This window comes from Pongo pygmaeus, chromosome 2, assembly GCF_028885625.2.
Source record: "Pongo pygmaeus isolate AG05252 chromosome 2, NHGRI_mPonPyg2-v2.0_pri, whole genome shotgun sequence".
NCBI lineage: Eukaryota > Metazoa > Chordata > Mammalia > Primates > Hominidae > Pongo > Pongo pygmaeus.
In genome coordinates this window covers 115522434-115542769 of record NC_085930.1, presented here as the reverse complement: position 1 = coordinate 115542769, position 20336 = coordinate 115522434, and the positions used below count along the sequence as shown (strand labels likewise).

The window sequence follows — 20336 nt, the reverse complement described above, 5'->3', positions numbered from 1 at the left end:
CAAACAAGCAGTCAGAGTTCAGTCCTTAGCTCCCCCTTCTCTGAGGTCTATGTGCCAGCAGATCCATTGGTCTGGGTTTCTAAAAAACTCAGGGACATGTATTGACGTTATCTTTAGTTTTTATAGGGAACCAAACATCCAGTTATTTTAGTTTCTTTGGTTATTGTTTAAAGTTATTATTGCCTTCTTGCTTATCAAAGGGTTCATTAACTTTTCAAGGCTAGCTTAGCGCCGGGAATTTCTCTTGAAGTTAACTCAAGATTTTCTTTTATTTCCATGGTTGGGGGCCTGCAGGCCTTAAAAGGGGTCCCTGCTCCGTCTCAGCTGGGCCTAGGCGAAGGTCTCTTCTTTTTCTGAGACAGGGTCTCGGTCTGTCGCCCAGACTGGAGTGCAGTGGCACGCTCTCGGGTCACTGCAACCTTCGCCTCCTGCTTCAGCCTCCCTAGTAGCTGGGATTACAGGCGCCCGCCACCACGACCAGCGACTTTTCTGTATTTTAATAGAGACGGGGTTTCACCATGTTGGTCAGGATGGTCTCGGACTCCTGACCTCAGGTGGTCCGCCCGCCTCCGCCTCCCAAAGTGCTGGGATTACAGGCGTGAGCCACTGCACCCGGCCTAAGGTCTCTTCCTTAATGACTGCCATTGGACTGAAAGGTGTCCAACCTATAACAGTTTCGCACCTAGCCCTATCCCTGTTGGATGCTCTTTACTTTTTAAAATCCAATTTACCAAGCGTGTTCAGTCTTCAGCTCGCTAATTTCTCCAACGGCCCTCCGTAGTCAAACTGAGAAAACTGTTCAGTGGGGGCGACAAAAGCCAAGACCGGTGAGACAACCCCCAAATCCGTGGGTCGATCTCACTTGTTTAATAACCCAAGCCCTGTCTGGGGGGAAAAAAAGACAACCTCCCGAGGCCCTCAAGGCAGGTGCCTTTTTGAGCCTCAGATCTAAAGCTGCGAATGGACAGAACCCGCCCAGTGCAGGGTGGAACCGCGAGAGACATCGCCGCGACAAGCGTTAGAACGTCCGCCTTGAAAAATATGTCACCAGGCAAACTTCCAGTTTCACTCCGAACGGTGGCCCAAGGCCTTTTATCCTAGTTGGCAGTGGTCCACACCCGAAGGCTACCCCACCCAGCCGCTCCCTCAGGGTTTCTCCACACCCCGTGGAGCCTTTTGCACGTCTCGAGGGTGTGACGGTTACGCCGTGACGTCACTCCAGAGGAAGTGGTAAGACGAGCGCGGTAACGGAGTCTTGAAGGGCTGCAGCCCTAACACGGAGAAGCGCTCTAAGAGCCTGGAGGCGGGACCAATTTATGACTGACGTCTACCCACACCCATTGTTTTTCTGATTCCTTCTCAAACAAACCAATGAATGCGACGACGGAGACAGCAGCGTGCCCCAGGCGCTAGAAGTGGCTCTGCCCCTTCTACTTTGCTGCCCTTTGGTCGCCATGCTTAGTGTGGCTACTGCCGCTGTGCTACTTGAGGCGGTCCTACGGCTTTTCGATGCCTTCGATGAACCTCTATCTAAGCACTTCTTCCCTTTCACCGCCAACTCCCACCTCCTCGGGTTTCTAGCTCGCTCACTTTATATCCAGCCACACTGGAGATGGCGGCCGGAGGCGGGCCCGAGGTGGGGCGTGACCAGCGCGGTGGCGTCAGCGCGCTGCGTGTCGGCAGGTGGAGGGAGAAGGGAAAGTTTGGCCCGTGCGTGGGGCTGGGGTGGAGGGCGGGACAGAGGGGCTGGGCCCAGGCAAAGCTTCTGTCGCGGCTGCTGCGGAGGCCGAGGACAGGACGTGGGCTGGGCCGAGCAGTGCCGGACGCGGAGGAGCAGGAGGCGAGGTCCGCTGGAGCTCTGAGCCCCCGCCGCTCTGCCGCGCGGTGACCCCGCGCCCCGGCGCCGTCCGACCCGTGGCTGTTGGAGACGATTGGTGGGGACGCGGCGGCGGCGGCGGCTGTTGGGGGTGGGGAGACGAGCGGCGAGGAGACGAGCGAGGTCAGCGAGTTTGAGGGAGGACCGTGAGCCGCTGCCGCCGTCATGTCCGAGGACTCGAGCGCCCTGCCCTGGTCCATCAACAGGGACGATTACGAGCTGCAGGAGGTGATCGGTGAGAGCAGGCGCCGCGGAGGGGGGAGGCGCGGCGGGGGACGCGGGAACGTGGGGAGCCGCGGGAGCTCGGGGAGCGCAGCCCTCATAGGAATTCGTGGGGCGCTTGCGGGGCTGGGGGCTTGTAGGACGCTTGTGTCGAGGAGCGCGTGTGAGACGGGAAGGGGGTTTTGAGGCGCGCTCCTATGAGGTGGCGTGGGGTGGGGTGAGGCTTGAGGGGGCTCAGGAGAGATTTGTGTACAGGATTCTCAGATGTGTGGACAGGAGCGACCCATGTGTCTTGTAGAGAAAGTGCAGGTGTGGGACAGGCCTTTCCGAGGCTGTGTGAGAAATGGGATCTTGAAGTGGGCACAGCCATCGATTTCTGGGATTGTGGGATGGATAGGGAGCTTTAATTTTTTCCTCCATCCGTGCTGGGGCGAGCTGGGGATCCTCCAGGTGAAGCTGCAGGAACCGCGCTGAGCAACCGAGACCCAACTTATGACTCCTTCCAAACTTTCCAGTCAGGGAGGTAGACATTAAATAAGTAGACAAAAAGAAGTAAAAAGGGCTGGGCGTGGTGGCTCACGCCTGTAATCCCAGCACTTTGGGAGGCCGAGGTGGGCGGATCACGAGGTCAGGAGTTCGAGACCAGCCTGGCCAATATGGTGAAACCCCGTCTCTACTAAAAATACAAAAATTAGTTGGGTGTAGTGGTGCGCGCCTGTAATCCCAGCTACTCGGAAGGCTGAGGCAGAAGAATCCTTGAACCCGGGAGGCGGAGCTTGCAGTGAGCCGAGATCGCGCCACTGCACTCCAGCCTGGGCGACAGAGCCAGACTCCGTCTCAAAAAAAAAAAAAAAAAAAAAAAAAATTAAAAAGAAGAGGCTTTGGCAAGTGCCATGAAGGAGATAAACAAGATGATCTGATAGAGAATAACCTGGAGATTTACTTAGGGTGATTTCAAGGAAAATTCTTTTTCTGAGGCGATGACATTTCAGTTGAGCCCTGAAGGATGAGAAGTGAGGATTAAGAGCCTCGGGAAGATTTTTCCTTACAGACGGATAAAGAGATGCAGTGGCCTTGAGTAAGGGAAGAGCTTGATATGTTTTAGGACCTGAAGGAAGGCTGGCAAGGATAGAGAGGGAAGGGAGGAGCCAGATCTTAGGGATCTTCTCAGCTTTGGTACAGATTTTGGAATTTTAAGTATCACTGGAGGCCCTCAAATAGTGCCTTGACGTGATCCGATAAATTGGGCTGGTGTGTGAAAAGATTTGAAGGGGGTCCAGGAATACCAGTTGGCAGAGACCAAAACTTGCACAAACATAGATTGTAATTCTCACAGAAGCCTAGGGATTGGGAGGAGGCTGGGGACTGGGGATGAGGGGAGTATTTGTTGGACAACAATAACCCAGTGACCTTGGAAATCAAAAGGGGGTGGGTTTAGCTATACAGGCTCAATCCAACTGACATGAACAGACACCTGCGTATTGGAGGAAGGCAAATTATCTACTATGCCAGCATCCTGCCCTAAAATTAGTTTTATAACAAAGACCAACTGAAGACTTCCTAGCTGCCTTGGGGGTGTCAGTGTTTATTTCACTGTGGGTTTAAAAAGAACTTCGTGAAATAATTTTTGTTTTTACTTTACTTGCCTCTTGTTTTAAGACAATCTGGGCTTAAAGCAATATTGGTTTGTGTAGGAAAAACAAAAACAAAACAAAACAACCCGGACTAAATAAAGACATCACATCTTTGCTTAAGCCACTTCATGGGCCTGTGTCCTTGCTACACATTGGGTCTTTGACATGTATTCGTTGGTTCTGAAGACAGCTAGTTCCCGGTCTGGACTGATTGCTTCTGGTTCCCCCAGTCAGAGTTTCAAATTGAAGGAAAGGATTAAATGGAAGTTTCCAAAATGATGTCAGAGAAGTAAAGAGGAGGTTCCCTATCATCATTTTAAAAGAAGAGTTTTTTTTTTTTTTCTGGTAGTGTGTCCATCTTTCTAGGGTGAAGAGGATGGTTGTAGTCATTCTCAAAGCCTTTGCTATTAAGATGGCAGAGAATTTCAGAGTTGCAAAGGCGCTAGAGATTTCGTGATTTGTTAATTTGGTGTCCTGAGACCCATAGGATGTCTGTGAGTGGGCAAAAGGGAGTCTCTCAGTCTTTTGGGTAGGGTTAGTGTTCCTCACATTCACAAAGTGGTCCATGGTTTTTAAAAGGTTAGGAACTTCAATGTGATTTGACCATCTTTCATAGATTTAAACAACTTTACTGAGGTATAATTTAATATAAAATCACCCATTTTAAGTGTAACATTTAGTGGTTTTTTGTAAATTCCCTGTGTCGTACAACTATCACCATAATCCAGTTTTAGAATATTTCCATCATCCACATGAAATCCCTTGTGCTTTCTTACAGTTAATCCCTTTTTCCACCCCCAGCCTTAGACAATCACAAATCTACTTTTTGTCTCTATAGACTTGCCTTTTTTGGACATTTGTATAAATGGGATCATATAACATGTGGTCTTTCATGTTTGGTTTCTTTCACTTAGCATAAATATTTTTTCATTTTAAAAAAACAATTTTGAGATATAATTTACATACCATAAGATTTACCTGATTAAAATGTACAATTCAATAATTTTCTAGTAAATTTACATAATTGTTCAGTCGTCACCACAATCCAATTTTAGAACATTTCCATCATTCCAGAAAGATGCCTCATGTCCATTTGCAATCACTCCCTGTTCCCACCCCCAGCCCCAGGCAATCACAAATATACTTTCTGTCTCTATAGGTTTGTCCTTTCTGGACATTTCATGTAAATGTAATCATATAATATGTGGTCCTTTGTGTTTGGCTTCTTTTACTTTCCATAATGCTTTTTGAGGTTCATCCATCTGCCATGTAGTATATGGTTCCTTTTTATTGGACACCAGTTAATGGGCATTGGATTGTTTCTGCTTTTTGGCTGTTTGGAACAAGGCTGCTTTGAGTATTCACATCAAGTCACTCCATGAATATGTTTCATTTTCCTTGGATGTATACCCAGGAGTGGAATTGCTGGGTTATATCACAAATTTAACTGTTTAAGAAACTGCCAAACTGTTTTTCAAAGTAACTGTACCATTTTATGTTCCTACTAGTAATTATAAGAGTTCTCATTTCTCTACATTTGTTGTCTTTTTTCGTGTAACCATCCTAGTGACTATGAAGTGGTATCTCATTGTTGTGGTTTTGATTTGCATTTCCCTAATGACTAATGATGATGAACATCCTTTCATGTGTTATTTATTAGGCTTTCATGGATCTTCTTTGGTGAATATCTATTCAAATCTTTTGTCCACTTGGACTGCCCACTGGGTTTTTTTTTTTTTGAGGTGGAGTCTTGCTCTGTTGCCCAGGCTGGGGTGCAGTGGTGTGATCTCGGCTCACTGCAACCTCTGCCTCTTGGGTTCAAGCAACTCTCCTGCCTCAGCCTCCTGAGTAGCTGGGGTTATAGGTGCCTGCCACCATGCCCAGCTAATTTTTGTGTTTTTAGTAATGATGGGGTTTCACCATGTTGGGAAGGCTGGTCTCAAACTCCTGACCTCAGGTGATCCGCCTGCCTTGGCCTCCCAAAGTGCTGGGATTACAGGGGTGAGCCACTGCGCCTGGCTGTTCGTGCGTTTGTTTGTTTGTTTGAGTTATAGAAGTGTGTGTGTGTGTGTGTGTGTGTGTGTGTTTGTATGTGTATTCATTCTGGGTATGTGTCGTTCATCTGATATATGATTTAATTTAAATATTTTTCCGTCTGTAGTTTTCTTTTTTTCTTCTCATTTTCTTTCTTTCTTTCTTTTTTTTTTTTTTTTGAGACAGAGTCTTACTCTGTCACCTAGGGTGGAGTGCAGTGGCATGATCAGGGCTCACTGCAACCTCCACCTCCTGGGCTCAAGTGATCCTCCCACCCCTGCCTCCCAGGTAGCTGGGACTACAGGTGCATGCCACCACGTTTGGCTAACTTTTGTGTTTTTTGTAGAAACTGGGTTTCACCACATTTCCCAGGATGGTCTCAAATTCCTGATCGCTCAAGCCATCTGCCTGCCTCAGCCTTCCAAAGTGCTAGGATTACAGGCGTGAACCACTGCACTTAGCCTTCTTTAATTTTATTATTATTATTTTTTTTGAGTTGGAGTCTTGTTCTGTCCCCCAGGCTGGAGTGCAGTGGCATGATCTTGGCTCACTGCAACCTCCGCTTCCTGGGTTCAAGCAATTCCCCTGTCTCAGCCTCCCGAGTAGGTGGGATTACACGTGCGTGCCACCACACCAGGCTAATTTTTTGTATTTTTAGTAGAGACTGGGTTTCACCATGTTGGCCAGGCAGGTCTCGAACTCCTGACCTCAGATGATCCACCTGCCTCGGCCTCCCAAAGTGTTGGGGTTACAGGTGTGAGCCCCCGCGCCTGGCCTCTTTCATTTTCTTAATGGAGTCTTTTAAAGTACAAAATTTTTGAATTTTGATGTTTATCATTTTTTCTTTTATTGATTTTGCTTTTGGTGTTGTATCTAAGAAATCTTTACTAACCCAACATTGTGAAGATTTTTTTCTTTTTTTTTTTTTTTAAGTGTTAGTTTTAGCTCTTGCATTTAAGCCTCTGATACATATTGAGTTAATTTTTGTGTAGGGTGTGAAGTAAGGTGAACCACCTTGTTTTACAGTTGAAGACACAGAGACAGAAAGGTAAAATGACTGCCTAAAGCCATATAGCTAATTAGAGGCAGAGCCAATACCGGCATCTGTGTCTCCTTGTTCCTGTATCTACATTGATTGGTTCTTGGATATAAACTGGAAGATGGGGGTCATTGTCTCACAGATTAAGGGAATTATCTCCCCCGCTTTTTTCTGAGACATGGTCTCACTCTGTCACCCAGGCTGGAATGCAATCACAGCTCACTGTCTCACTGTACGAACTCCAGGCTCGAGCGATCCTCTTGCCTCGGCCTCCCCAGTAGCTGGACTACAGGCACGTGCCACCATGCCCGCCTCATTGTTTTATTTTTTTTGTAGAGACAGGGTCTCATATGTTGTCCAGGCTGGTCTCTACTTCTGGGCTCAAGCGATCCTCCCACCTTAGCCACCTAAAGTGTTGGGATTTACAGGTATGAAGCACTGTGCCTGGCCAAGGGAAGTATCTGTCCTTAGGGTGAAAAAAATTTGGTGGATGTTCCACACCTGTCACATCCTTCCAGTCTACTCCTTACAGCCTCTCTCCATTTTCCCAACAGGGAGAAAAAAATTTTTTTTCCTTGAGCTGCAGCCTAGTACAAGTAGCAAGTTTCAGTAAAGCATTGTATTCTTATTCTAACTTTGCTTCCATACCGAAATGCTTGTTACATAGTATTTTATAATAAGCTATAGTCTTCAAAATGAATCTTTATGATTTCAGATTACACTCAACTTTTTCAGGAAACACATGATTAAAATCTAGAAAAAGGGGTTTGGGATCATTTAAATTTTGTTTTCAAAGGATTGTATTCTAGAGAAATCAGTGTAATGGTGTCATCTCCATCAAAACACATACATTAATTTGAACTGTAACATGTTTATTTGAACTGTAATTTTTTTCACATTTGCTTCTTAGCAGTATACTATTTATGGGATTGTTTCTCACATTCTGTTTTGTTCTTCATCTTTCTGGTAAAATCCTACAGAGAACAGACTCTCCTCTTAGGAACATATTAAAAGCCTATAGATTGAAAATTCAAAGGACTTTTTTTTTTTTTTTTTTTTAAAGAATTGTATCACCTTAAGCATGCTTTGGCAAGATTTGAAGTTCTTTAAGTATGATTATGTGTAAAAGATGTTAGTATCATTCTCACAATTAATCATTGATCTTTCAGTATTTTTGAGCCCTTAGTCTTAGATTAGAATTTCAGTATTTTTGAGCCCTTAGTCTTAGATTAGAATTTCTGAGCATGTGTTTGTTATACTGTATTTGGCATGTGTTGAAGCAGCTGTAAAAATTTGGGTTTTGGGGTTAGACCAACCCAGATTCAAATCCTGGCATTGCCTCTTAATAGTTCTGTGATCTTAGACAAATTATATAATTAGTTTCCGTGTCAGCTTTTTGTTTGTATACTGGGGAGAATAGTACCTATGTCATTGGGGCTGTTATATAGATTGAGTGTAATTATTTGTGGGAAGTGTTTAGCTTGTATAAAATGATAGTTGTTATTATCTCTGACTTTTTTTTACCCTTCCCCTTGTCCTCATATTTCCCAATTTTTGGTATTGCCATGAAGTATGCAATACTATGTGATGTGAAATCTTGTGACACTTAAAATATTTTGAATCTGTTTTTAATGCTTATTGGAACATTATTGCATTTATTTTATTTTTGCATCTTTTTTTTCTTAGTCCAGGCCTCATTCAGGTTTAGATGGATTTAGGGATTTATGTTGGACATCGTAGTACAACTGTAAGGACTGTCACCATGATATTGCTAATAATACAATATGATGGCAGAGAGGGCTGTGCCAGTTAGTTTTTATTGCCGTGCATCTTGAAAAGTCTCAATAAATATTTACTATTTACCTCAGACTAGAAAATTGAAAACTTCATACTAGGTTTAAGGTGTGATTCACCTAGCTTTGACACTTTGAAGGCAGTGCAATATATTTCTATTCTTGACTTTCCCTTCTTTTTATTTTCATTAATTGTTTACTAGCCACACATTTTGAGTCTAAACTTGTGGTTTTCAAATACAGATTCCAGGGCCTTACCTTTAGCGCCTCCATAAATGTGAAGGACTTCATGCTTTCAATACAGTGGTGCTTAATAGTGTATTTTTCCATTGATTGGGAGACTCAGCTAAGGTGACATTTTCTATGAGGCCAGCATTGGGCCAACAACCTCATAGTGTTGTATCAAATAGGGCTTACATTTCTCTGCATGTGGGGAAAATGGAAATAATAGTGGCTTAATAAAATCCTTTTTCCCTCTTATTATATAACAAGAAGACTGGAGGTGGCAGCCTAGGTGCTGTCAGGCACCCAGGCTCCTAGTTTTTTTCATGCCACCACACTTAGCAGGTGACTCTCCTTCTCATAGTTGGAAGATGATTGTTCCACCTCTAGACTCATGCTTGTGTTCTAGTCCAGAAGAATATGGCAAAAGGACAAAGACACATGACAGCTGAGTTGGTTCTCTTTTAAAAGGCTTTCTTTCCTAAATGCCTTACTCAGTGACTTCCACTTCTATTTTACTGGCCAGAACTGTATAATTTGGTCATTTGCAAGGAAGGCTGGGAAATGAAGCTTTAGCTGGACACATTATTACTTCAAACAAAATAGGTCAGGATTCTCTTACTAAAAAAGGGGAAATTGTATGTTGGCTAAGCAACTAAAAATATTGGCCTCATTTTTTTTTTTAAATGAAAGTAGTCAAATAGGGTATTGCAAGTAAATAATTTAACCTGATGCATAGTAATCAGTTAATAAATGTTAGCTTTAATCTGAAGAGGCAGTTATCTACTGATTAAGAGCATAATGTTGAAACTCAGGTAGTTCTTATTTCTAGGCCTTACTCTGCCTAACTAACTGTATGACCTAAGTTTTACCTTAATTACATTGCTTTACTTACATTGCCTTGTAAGACGACCATGAATACCTATCGCATGGGATTATTGTAATGATTAGATGAAAAGAAGAAATGTAAGTAAAGAAAGTGCTCAGCATAGACTTGGCACACAGAATGGATGCTCAGTGAATGTTAATGTACATGATGGTAACAGTGAAATAACACCCATGAAGACTGGGCTATTTCTGTGTGTGTTCTGCCCCAAACAAGATTTTTTTTGCTTGAAAATATACCCCACTATGTGATTAATTCATTCAGAAAATATTTATTGAACTCCTGTTATGTGCCAGGCACTGTTCTGGATGCTGGAGATAAAACAGTGAAGCAAACACAAAAAATGTCTGCTTTCACAGAGTTTATAATCTAGAAACTCTAAAGAAGAAAAAGCAGGGAAAGGGGTTAGGGACTGCTAGGGGTGGAGGTGGAGTTTCAGTTTTAGGTCAGGGAAAACCTCACTGAGAAGGTGACGGTTGAGGAAAGACCCGAAGAAGGTGAAGAAGTGAATGATGTGGTTATCTGCAGGAAGTTTGTTCCAAGCAGAGGACAACAAGAACAAAGGTTCTGAAGCAGAAGCATGCTAATGTGATTAAGGAATGCTAAGGAGGTGTGAGGGCAGCTAGAGCAGAGTAAATCAGAAGGTGAAGAGACAGATAGGTGAAGAGGTTAGAAAGGTAAGGTGGTATGGATGCTTGGTCCTGATTGTCAGGTTGTAAGTCATTGTAGGAACTTGGCTTTTGCTTTGAGTAAGACTGAAAATCATTGCAGGGTTTTGAACAGAGATTTAACATGACCTGACTTACGTTTTAAAACTCAGGCTGCAGGTTGGGCGAGGTGCCTCACCTGTAATCCCAGCACTTTGGGAGGCGGAGGCGGGTGGATCACATGAGGCCAGGAATTTGAGACCAGTCTGGCCAACACGGTGAAACCCCATCTCTACTAAAAATACAAAAATTAGCTGGGTTTGGTCGTGCATGGCTGTAATCCCAGCTACTCGGGAGGTTGAGGCATGAGAATCGCTTGAACCCGAGCGACAGAGGTTGCAGTGAGCCGAGATTGCGCCACTGCACTCCAGCCTGGGTGGCAGAATGAGACACTGTCTCAAAAACAAACAAACAAACACCTCAGGCTGCAATATGAAGAATAGTTTTATAAGGGCACAAGGGTGGAAGGAGGTTATCCAGGGGAGAGAAGTAGTAGTGGAGATGGTGAGAAGTGGTCAGATTCTGGATATAGCATATTTTTTGAAGTTAGGAGGATTTGCTGTTGGATTAGATGTGAGAGAAAGGGAAGATAAGATGATTCCAAGATTTTTGGCTAGAGCATCTGGAAGAATGGAGTTGCCATCCGCTCAGATGGGAGATCACCAGAGTGAACAGGAGAGTGAGTGATGATTCATTGCAAAACCATCAGGCTGCTTGAATAATTACTTGAAGCATATGGCAGTATGTCTTTATTTTCATCTTTGTATGGAGAAAATAGCGTGATTTTTATGATGAGGACTATTCTTACAGATGTTTTGCCAGTTAATTTTCAACATGACTCTGACGAGAGACCTTATTTAGAAAAGGGGTTAACAAAATTGTAAATTCTTATGTTTTGTGTGGTTCAGGTGACAATACTTTAGTCATCTTTCAAAACAAACAGCCTGGGCTAGTGCTTTTCTTTAGTGAATGCAAAACCTTACTAAAATATACTTTAAAATCTTTAGACTATAAGCCTATTATAGTGATGGCTGGACACAATTTTGGAGAAAATGTGTTCATTTGATTTGATTCATTTAATTCATTTTTTCCTGACAGGAATATCTACTTTTACATTATCTCTCTCTTTTTTTAAAAAATTTATTTTTGGGGTGGGGTCTCGCTCTGTTGCCCAGGCTGGAGTGCAGCAGTATGATCATGGCTCAGTGCAACCTCTGCCTCCCAGGTTCAAGCCATCCTCCCACCTTAGCCTCCCAAGTAGCTGGGACTACAGGCGTGTGCCACCACACCCGGCTAATTTTTGTATTTTTTTGTAGAGATGGGCTTTTATGGTGTTGGCCAGGCTGGTCTCAAACTTCTCAGCTCAAGTGATCTGCCTGCCTTGGCCTCCCAAAGCGCTGAGACTACAGGCAGGAGCCACCATGCCCGGCCCTACATTCTGTCTCTTAAATTTCTAAGTCTAGTAAAGTGGAGAGAAACTGAAACTTTTTCTTAGTCCTTCTCATGCTTGGGCAGATCCTTCTCTGTCTCAAGAAGTAGAGTTACCCAGTTTGAAAGATTTAAGGAGAAGGTTCATCCATATTTTCTGCACATTAATTTATTCTGCTGTGTGACGTAGGTTAACGTTGGTTTCAGTTAAAGAACTAACTAGGAGAGGACAGAAGAAGAGTGGAAGAAGTGAGGATGTAGGATGGGGCATTGAGGAGGCATGCCAATGTGAAGTAGTGAAAGGCTGAATTAGGATGTTTTATTGCAAATTGTTTTAAATTTTCCATGGTGTTGGTATTCAGATTAGGCCAATGCTTAGTCGAGGGCATTAGGGAAGTAGCTATCACACTTTGACTAAACTATTCCTTTTGTTCTTAAAAAAAATTTTTTTTTTCTAAAACATCCTATCATAGCAGACTAAACCATTCCTAACAGATACCTGTTACCCGTATGTGTGAATATTTTACTGAAGTAACAGTTTTACAAATAACTTTTGTTTTCGTTATGTGTAGTGTATACTGATATTTTCTATTTGATCCTGTTTACATCAAGAAAAATGATGGTAAACCCAGTAAATTGTTAAACAACTGTATTAAGAAACCCTGCTTTGAAGAAGAGATGAAATATTTTTTATTTGTATCTCTAATCCTTCTATATTATATTATTGCAAAATATTGGTGAATAGTTAAAATAATTATGATAAAACTTTTAGATCTTCTTCCATATCTTATTTACATTATTAATTGCTATTTTCTATGAAGTAAATTTTTTTCTAATGAGAGAACATCATTGATTATTCTGAATTACTGTTGAAAGTAGTGAGTTTTTATTACATTACCATAATCTTTTATGTTAGAACCTTAAAATATTTTTCAATTGCTGAAGATTATTTTGACATTTGTTTTGGGAAGATAATATGAAGATGGATGAAAGTGACTGTTAGCATAGAAGAACTGGAGCCTGCAAGTCCCTTTTTATCAATGGGTGTGGGAAACATTAGCATCTTGTCATTTGACCATTTGTTAAGTCACACCAGAGCATAATATCTTGCTCATGAGAAGATTTGTTCATTAAGTGAATGAATCTTTGAGTGGAAGAAAGATACTTCAGTATCTAAACAATTATGATTGATAATACATACGTTTGGTATTTTGTTATTAGTGAAATTGATTCTGTGTTTACTGATGACTAGAAAATAATAACTAAAGTTAAAATCAAACATTTCTTTATCTACATTTTTAACCCCAGCATGGTTTTGGTTTACCTAGGACATGCTATTAATGTATTTTGGGTTTTATGTATATAAGATAAATCAATCAGTGTTAGATTATCCAGGAGTAGAATAGCTGGTTTGAGAACTAATACTGGTTAAAAAGAACACCACTGGATAGTACATTTGTAAAAATATTGTAAAGAATCAGTGAACACATCTACATATTAGAAGATGTCTGTTATCTGGGACCAAAGGTACCTTGCAGAGGCCATGTTATGTCTCCTGTGACTTGAGAAATGCCTTTCTTGTAGATTTGTGACCAGCATGATTAGCTTCCTTCTCCTATTCCCTGGTGTTTCCAAGAGTCAGCCAGTGGCCTCTCACTGAAGGCAAGAGAAAGCAGTTAAACTTTCTTCAGGGCTTCTATGCAGAAATAATTAAGAGAGGATGGGATGTGAGAGGGAGGGAACTTAATGGCAAACACTACCATTCTGCCTCTCTGTCTTATACACATAACAAAGGGAGCTCAGCCAAGAAGCATATCAACTGCAAACTATTTCAATAGTAGCCTGTTGGATGATTTTTATCAAGTAATAAGTTAATGTTCCTAAACTGTTGTCAAAATTGTTTATGTACACTAGGGGATGATGTTATTGAATGCTAAATATGTTCTTTTCTTTTTGATTTCCTTTCTTTGGTTCTCTTTCTTTCTTTTTTTTTTTTTAGGCAAGGTCTCACTCTGTCACCCAGGCTGGAGTGCAGTGGTGCGAACATGGCTCTGCATCATTGACCTCCTGGGCCCAAGCAATCTTCCCACCTCAGCCTCTCCAGTTAGCTGGGACTGCAGGTGTGCACCACCATGCCTGGCTAATTTTTTTATTTTTCATTTTAGAGATGGGGTCTTGCCATGTTGCCCAGGCTGGTCTCAAACTCCTGGCCCCAAATGATCCTCCTGCCTCAGCTTCCCAAAGTGCTGAGATTACACATGTGAGCCACCTCCCCCAGAAGTATGTTCTTAAATATTGGATTTTATTTTAAATTTTGCATTATGTGAGTTTTGTGCCATTACTTGTTTGTTTGGTTTTTGAGACAGAGCCTTGTTCTGTTGCCCAGGCTGGAGGGCAGTGGTGCAATCTCAGCTCACTGCAACCTCTGCCTCCCAGCTTCAAGCAATTCTTGTGTCTCGGCCTCCTGAGTAACGGGGATTACAGACGTGTGCGACGACACCCAGCTAATTTTTGTATTGTTTTAATAGAGACGGGGATTCGCCATGTTGGCCAGGCTGGTCTCGAACTCCTTGGCTCAAGTGACCCGCCCGCCTCGGCCTCCCAAAGTGCTGGGATTACAGCTCTGAGCCACTGTGCCCAGCCCTGTGCAGAGTTTTTACTTAGTTTCTCAGAACTGTGATTTGGATTTATCCATGTTGGTTTTGTATGTATGGTTGTATTTATCCTTGTTGGTGTTGCCTATGGTTGTGTTTATTGAGAGATTTTCAAATGGATTTAAATGTAACAAACAAATTCTGTCGAATTATATAGTTATATGTGTAAATCATATATATATATTTTTTATTTTGGAGACAGAGTCTTGCTCTGTCACCCAGGCAGAGTGCGGTGGGGCGGTCTTGGCTCACTACAACCTCTGCCTCCTGGGTTCAAGCGATTATCCTGCCTCAGCCTCTCAAGTAGCTGGGACTATAGGCTTGCATCACCATATCCAGCTTTTTTTTTTTTTTTCTTGTATTTTTTGTAGAGATGAAGTTTTGCCATGTGGCCCAGGCTGGTCTCAAACTCCTGAGCTCAAGTGATCTGCCTGCCATGACCTCCCAAAATGCTAGGTCTATAGGCATGAGCCACCATACCCAGCCTCATGTTAAATTTTTAATGTTTGCAGCACATTAGTATTAGAAATGTGTTGGCACACTTGAAAGGATTTTTAAATAACAGCTTTATTTTATTTTCTTTTACTTTTGAGATGGGGTCTCTCTCTGTCATTCAGGCTGGAGTGCAGTGGTGTGATCATGGCCCACTGCAGCCTCAAACTCCCAGGCTCAAGTGATCCTCCCCGCCTCAGGCTCCATACTAGGTGGGACTACAGACGTGTGCCACCACACCTGTTTTTTTTTTTGTTTTTTTTTTTTTTGAGACAGGGTCCTGCTTTGTCACCCAGGCTGGAGTGCCATGACATGACCACAGCTCACTGCAGCCTCAACCTGCCAGGCTCAAGCGATCCTCCTACCTCAGCCTCCCGAGTAGCTGGGACTACACCTGTGCACCACCACGCCTGGCTAAATTTTGTATTTTTGTAGGGACGGAGTCCCACTATGTTGCCCAGGCTGATCTTGAACTCTTGGGCTCAAGCGATCCATCCACCTTGGCCTCCCAAAGTGCTGGAATTACAGACATGAGCTCCCGCCCCTCGCCTGGCTAATTTTTTTATTTTTCATAGACAGGGTCTCGCTATGTTGCCCATGCGGGTCTCGAACTCCTGGACTCAAGCAGTCCTCCCGCCTTGGCCTCACAAAGTGCTAGGACTACAGGCGTGAGTCATTATTTCTGGCCTATAACAGCTTTATTGAGATATAATTCACACACCATAAAATTTATCCTTTTAAAGTGTACAATTCAGCATACTTACAGAGTTGTACAACCATCACCATTAATTCCAGAATGTTTTCATAACTCCAGAAGAAACAATGTACAGTTGTCCCTCAGTATCTGTGGGGGACTGGTTCCAGGACTCCCAAGTATACCCAAATTCATGCATACTCAAGTCTGCAGTTAGTCCTATGGAACCCTCATTGTGTGAAAAGTCAGCCCTCCATATATGTGAGTTTCTCATCCTGTGAATACTGTATTTTCCATCTGCATTTGATTGGAAATAATCTTTTTTTTTCAAAATAGAGTCTTGCTCTGTTGCCCAGGCTGGAGGAGAGTGGTACAGTCTCAGCTCACTGTAACCTCCACCTTCCAAGTTCAAGTGATTCTCCTGCTTCACCCTCTCAAGTAGCAGGGACTACAGGCGCATGCCACCATGCCTGGCTAATTTTTGTATTTTTAGTAGAGATAGGGTTTCACTATGTTGGCCAGATGGTGTTAATCTCCTGACCCCCTGTGATCTGCCCACCTTGGCTTCCCAAAGTGTTGGGATTACAGGCATGAGCCACTGTGCCCAGCCTGATTTTTGTATTTTTAGTAGAGGCAGGGTTTCTCCATGTTGGCCAGCCTGGTCTCGAACTCTGGTTTCAAGTGATCCGCCAGCCTCAGCCTCCTAAAGTGCTGGGATTACAGGCGTGAAACACTGTTCCTGGCTGGAAAAAATCTTTATCTAAGTGGACTCATGCAGTTCAAGTTCACATTGTTCATGGGTCAACTGTACTCATTAGATGTACTCCCCATTTCTCCCTCCCTCCAGACCCTGATAACCACTAATCTACTTTCTGCTTCAATGGATTTTTATGATCTTGGTATTTCATATAATTGGAATAATACTATATATAGACTTTTGTGCCTGGCATCACTCAGTATGTTTTCATAATGCAAACAGTGTTTTTAGGCATATGTCAGTATTTGCTCCCTGGCTCATGTCTGTGTAGCTCCAACTTTTTTTTTTTTTTTTTTTGAGACAGAGTATCACTGTCTCTCCAGGCTGGAGTGCAGTAGTGTGTTCTTGGCTCACTGCAACCTCTGCCTCCCAGGCTCAAGTGATCTCCCATCTCAGCCTCCCAAGTAGCTAGGACTATAAGTGCGCAACACCACGCCCAGCTAATTTTTGTATTTTTTGTAGAGACAGGGTTTTGCCATGTCGCCCAGGCTGGTCTTGAACTTCTGGACTCAAGCGATCTGCTCACCTTGGCCTCCCAAAGTGCTGGGATTATAGGCATGAGCCACTGTGCCTGGCTATAACTCTGACTACTTCCATTGTCTCATCTCCTCTGACTGACCCTCCTGCTTCCCTCTTTGACTTACGAGGTCCCTTATGATTACGTTGGGCCCACCCAGACAATTTAGGATAATCTTTCCATCTCAAGATCCTTAACATCTGCAAAGTCATTTTTTTTGCCACATATGGTAACATTCACAGGCTTTGGGGATTAAGATGTACATTTTTGGGAGGCCCGTTATTCTACCTAACACATGGATTTTAGATCTTTTATCATTATCCCACCATTCCCTAAGGCTTTGTTCTTTTTTTTCCCCCTAGTCTGTTTTCTCTCTGTTGTTTAGATAGAGCAAACTGTTAATCTTGTCTTCAAGTTCACCAAATTTATCTTCTGTCATTTCCACTCTGCTATTGAGTCTGTCCAGCAAATGTTTTATTTTGATAATTGTATGTTTCAGTTGTATAATTTCCATGTGGTACTTTAAAAAGTAAGTTCTACTTCTTTGCTGAGATTTTCTGTTTTTTATTTGTTTCAAAAGTTTTTTTTTTTTTTTTGAGACAGAGTCTCACTCTGTCGCCCAGGCTGGAGTGCAATGGCGTGATCTCAGCTTACTGGAACCTCTGCCTCCCAGATTCAAGTCATTCTCGTGCCTTAGCCTCCCGAGTAGCTGGGATTACAGGCACGCACCACCACACCCAGCTAATTTTTGTATTTTTAGTAGAGACGGGGTTTTACCATGTTGGCCGGGATGGTCTCGATCTCCTGACCTCGTGATTCACCTGCCTCCCAAAGTGCTGGGATTACAGGCACGCACCACCACACCCAGCTAATTTTTGTATTTTTAGTAGAGACGGGGTTTTACCATGTTGGCCGGGATGGTCTCGATCTCCTGACCTCGTGATTCACCTGCCTCCCAAAGTGCTGGGATTACAGGCGTGAGCCACCATGCCCAGCCTGTTTCAAAAGATTTTGTAGTCATTTGTAGAAGCACTTTTATGACGGCTGCTTTAAAATTCTTGTCAGATAATTCCAACATCTGATTTATCTTGGTGTTGGCATCAGTATGATCGTATGGTCGTCTTTTTTCTTTTCTCATTTACGTGTGCTTTTCCTGGTTCTTGGTATGACATGTCATTTTTCTTTTATTGTACCTTGGACATTTAGGTTATTATGTTAGGAGGCTTTTTTTTGTTCTGTTTTTCTTTAATGAGACAGGGTCTTGCTATGTTTCCCAGGCTGGTGTCTAACTCCTGGCCTTAGATGATCCTCTTGCCTCAGCCTCCTGATTAGCTGGGATTACAGGTGCATGCCACTGCACCTGGCGGAGACTCTTGATCCTATTTAATTCTTCTCTTTTAATAGGTAGCTACTCTATTTAAGTTTAGTGTATAGCTCTTGTCCTACTTTTGTGAGCTGTAATCCTATGGTAATTCAGTTTTCAGATCTCTTGGAATGCTATTTTTTTCTGTTTTATTCTTCTGGCACCTCTAGAACTCCCGTTCTGTCTCTGCAGCTGCCTGGGCTGACCTGTGGATGTGGGGCCCTGGCTTTGCTGCTGCTAAGGGCAGCTTGGCTTGACATTGCCATATGTGTGGGGCAGACACCTGGCTGGCGTTGTGATGAATCTGGCCTGCTACTGTTTCAGGCATAGTGTGGAGACCCTGCTGATGCTGGGGTGGATTGGGTTCACCACTGTCCTGGATGGGGACTGGAAAATGTATCTCTCCGCTAGGTCTCTGCTGAGCTGCCCCTTTCACAGACTGTTGGCCAGAGAGAGCAGAGTTTTCTCATTTATTTATTTGTCTTTATCTGCCTTATCCATCCATTCGTGGTGTTCGTTCCAGTTTACAGGCCTCTCTGGTGTCCAGTCTGGGATATTTGGGAGATAAAGGGGAAACCCAGTGAACTTACTGTGGTGTTTTCTTGAAGTCTTGAGATCCCTAACTAGTCTACCTCTCTCTTTTTACCTTTCAGAGCCCTCTTATGATTGTTTGTTGAATTATTTTTAGGCTATTTAGTTGTATTTGGAGGGGAGGAGTGAGGAAATGTGAGCCTATGCCATTGTATCCTAGAACTGGAATACTAGCAGTTTTGACATTTTTTTTGCACTGGTATTTATTGGCAGTACATATGAAATGGTTGAGGCTTTTGTTTTAACTGACACTCTTCAGAGTGTTTTTCTGTATCTGTTATGTGCTGTAGGAACAAGATAAGGATTACTCTTATTTAAATTGTATGGGAATTAGAAATGTCATGTTTTTATATATCCATCTACTTACTTACTCTTTTATGTATTTGTTTTTAGGGAGTGGAGCAACTGCTGTAGTCCAAGCAGCTTATTGTGCCCCTAAAAAGGAGAAAGTGGCAATCAAACGGATAAACCTTGAGAAATGTCAAACTAGCATGGATGAACTCCTGGTATGCACATCTTATACTTCTGAAATGGAGAGATATACTCATGTATTCACTTACAGTGGGAAATAACTTGAAGTTTTTGATTTGTTTCTTTTTTTTAAAAAGTTTATGATTTCTTCATTAATAAATAATATTCATTGTAAAATTTATAAAGTCTGGATAAGTAGAAAAAAATTAGTTATAATATTCTTACTCTGAGACTAACATTTAATATATAACCTTTCAGAGTGAACATTTGAATATATTTGTATTTTTATGATAATGTAATCAGATACTTGCTCTTTTCATTTAATAATTTATCATAGAACTTTTTCTGTGTCTGTAAATGTGGATCAGTATCATTTACAATGTGTTTATAGTATTCTGTTGAATAGACCACAGTTTATTAACTATGCTCTGATATTTGCTAATTACTTTGTTTCCTCTTTTTTGTTGTTATAAACAATGCTTGCTTCTCTATTCCCTCAAAATAATACCATGGAATTGTGATTCCTGGATCAAGTGGAATATCCTTTGAAAGGCTCTGGCCTTTTAAACTTTTATTCTAATGCTGGATGTAAGACAAGAGATAGAACGACCCCCAAGCAACATTAGCTTCTTCAAAGGCTAGGGAAAGGAAGAAGAAAGGGAAGTCCCAAGCAATAGCTGTAAGAATGTTCTGTGACATTAAAATGTAACCATACAGGGATTGTATTGTATTTCTTTTATGCATTGTGATACCCAGAATAGTTTTAAGTATACAGTAAGTGCTCAGCAAGGGAAATTAGTTTTTAAAATTGCTTATTATTGTTTCAAAATTTTCAGTTTCTTTGGCTTAATGAAAATAATAATACTTGCTTTGGATACCTTTTGAGGTTTTTCTTGAGGCTCAAATGATACAGTATTTGAAGACTCTAAACTGCTGTGCAAATATGAACTAATATT

General features: G+C 42.4%; 1 protein-coding gene across 2 annotated transcripts in view; it reads left to right on the top strand.

Moving 5' to 3' along the window:
- The first annotated feature begins 1648 nt into the window (after positions 1-1648).
- Positions 1649-20336, top strand: part of OXSR1 (oxidative stress responsive kinase 1) — a 92862-nt gene continuing 74174 nt past the window's right edge. For both annotated transcript variants that reach the window (XM_054481234.2, XM_063662024.1), the window contains exons 1-2: positions 1649-2111; positions 19303-19415. In XM_054481234.2, coding sequence (XP_054337209.1) covers positions 2042-2111; positions 19303-19415 — 183 coding nt within the window. In that variant the 5' untranslated portion in view covers positions 1649-2041. The remainder of the gene's footprint in view (positions 2112-19302; positions 19416-20336) is intronic.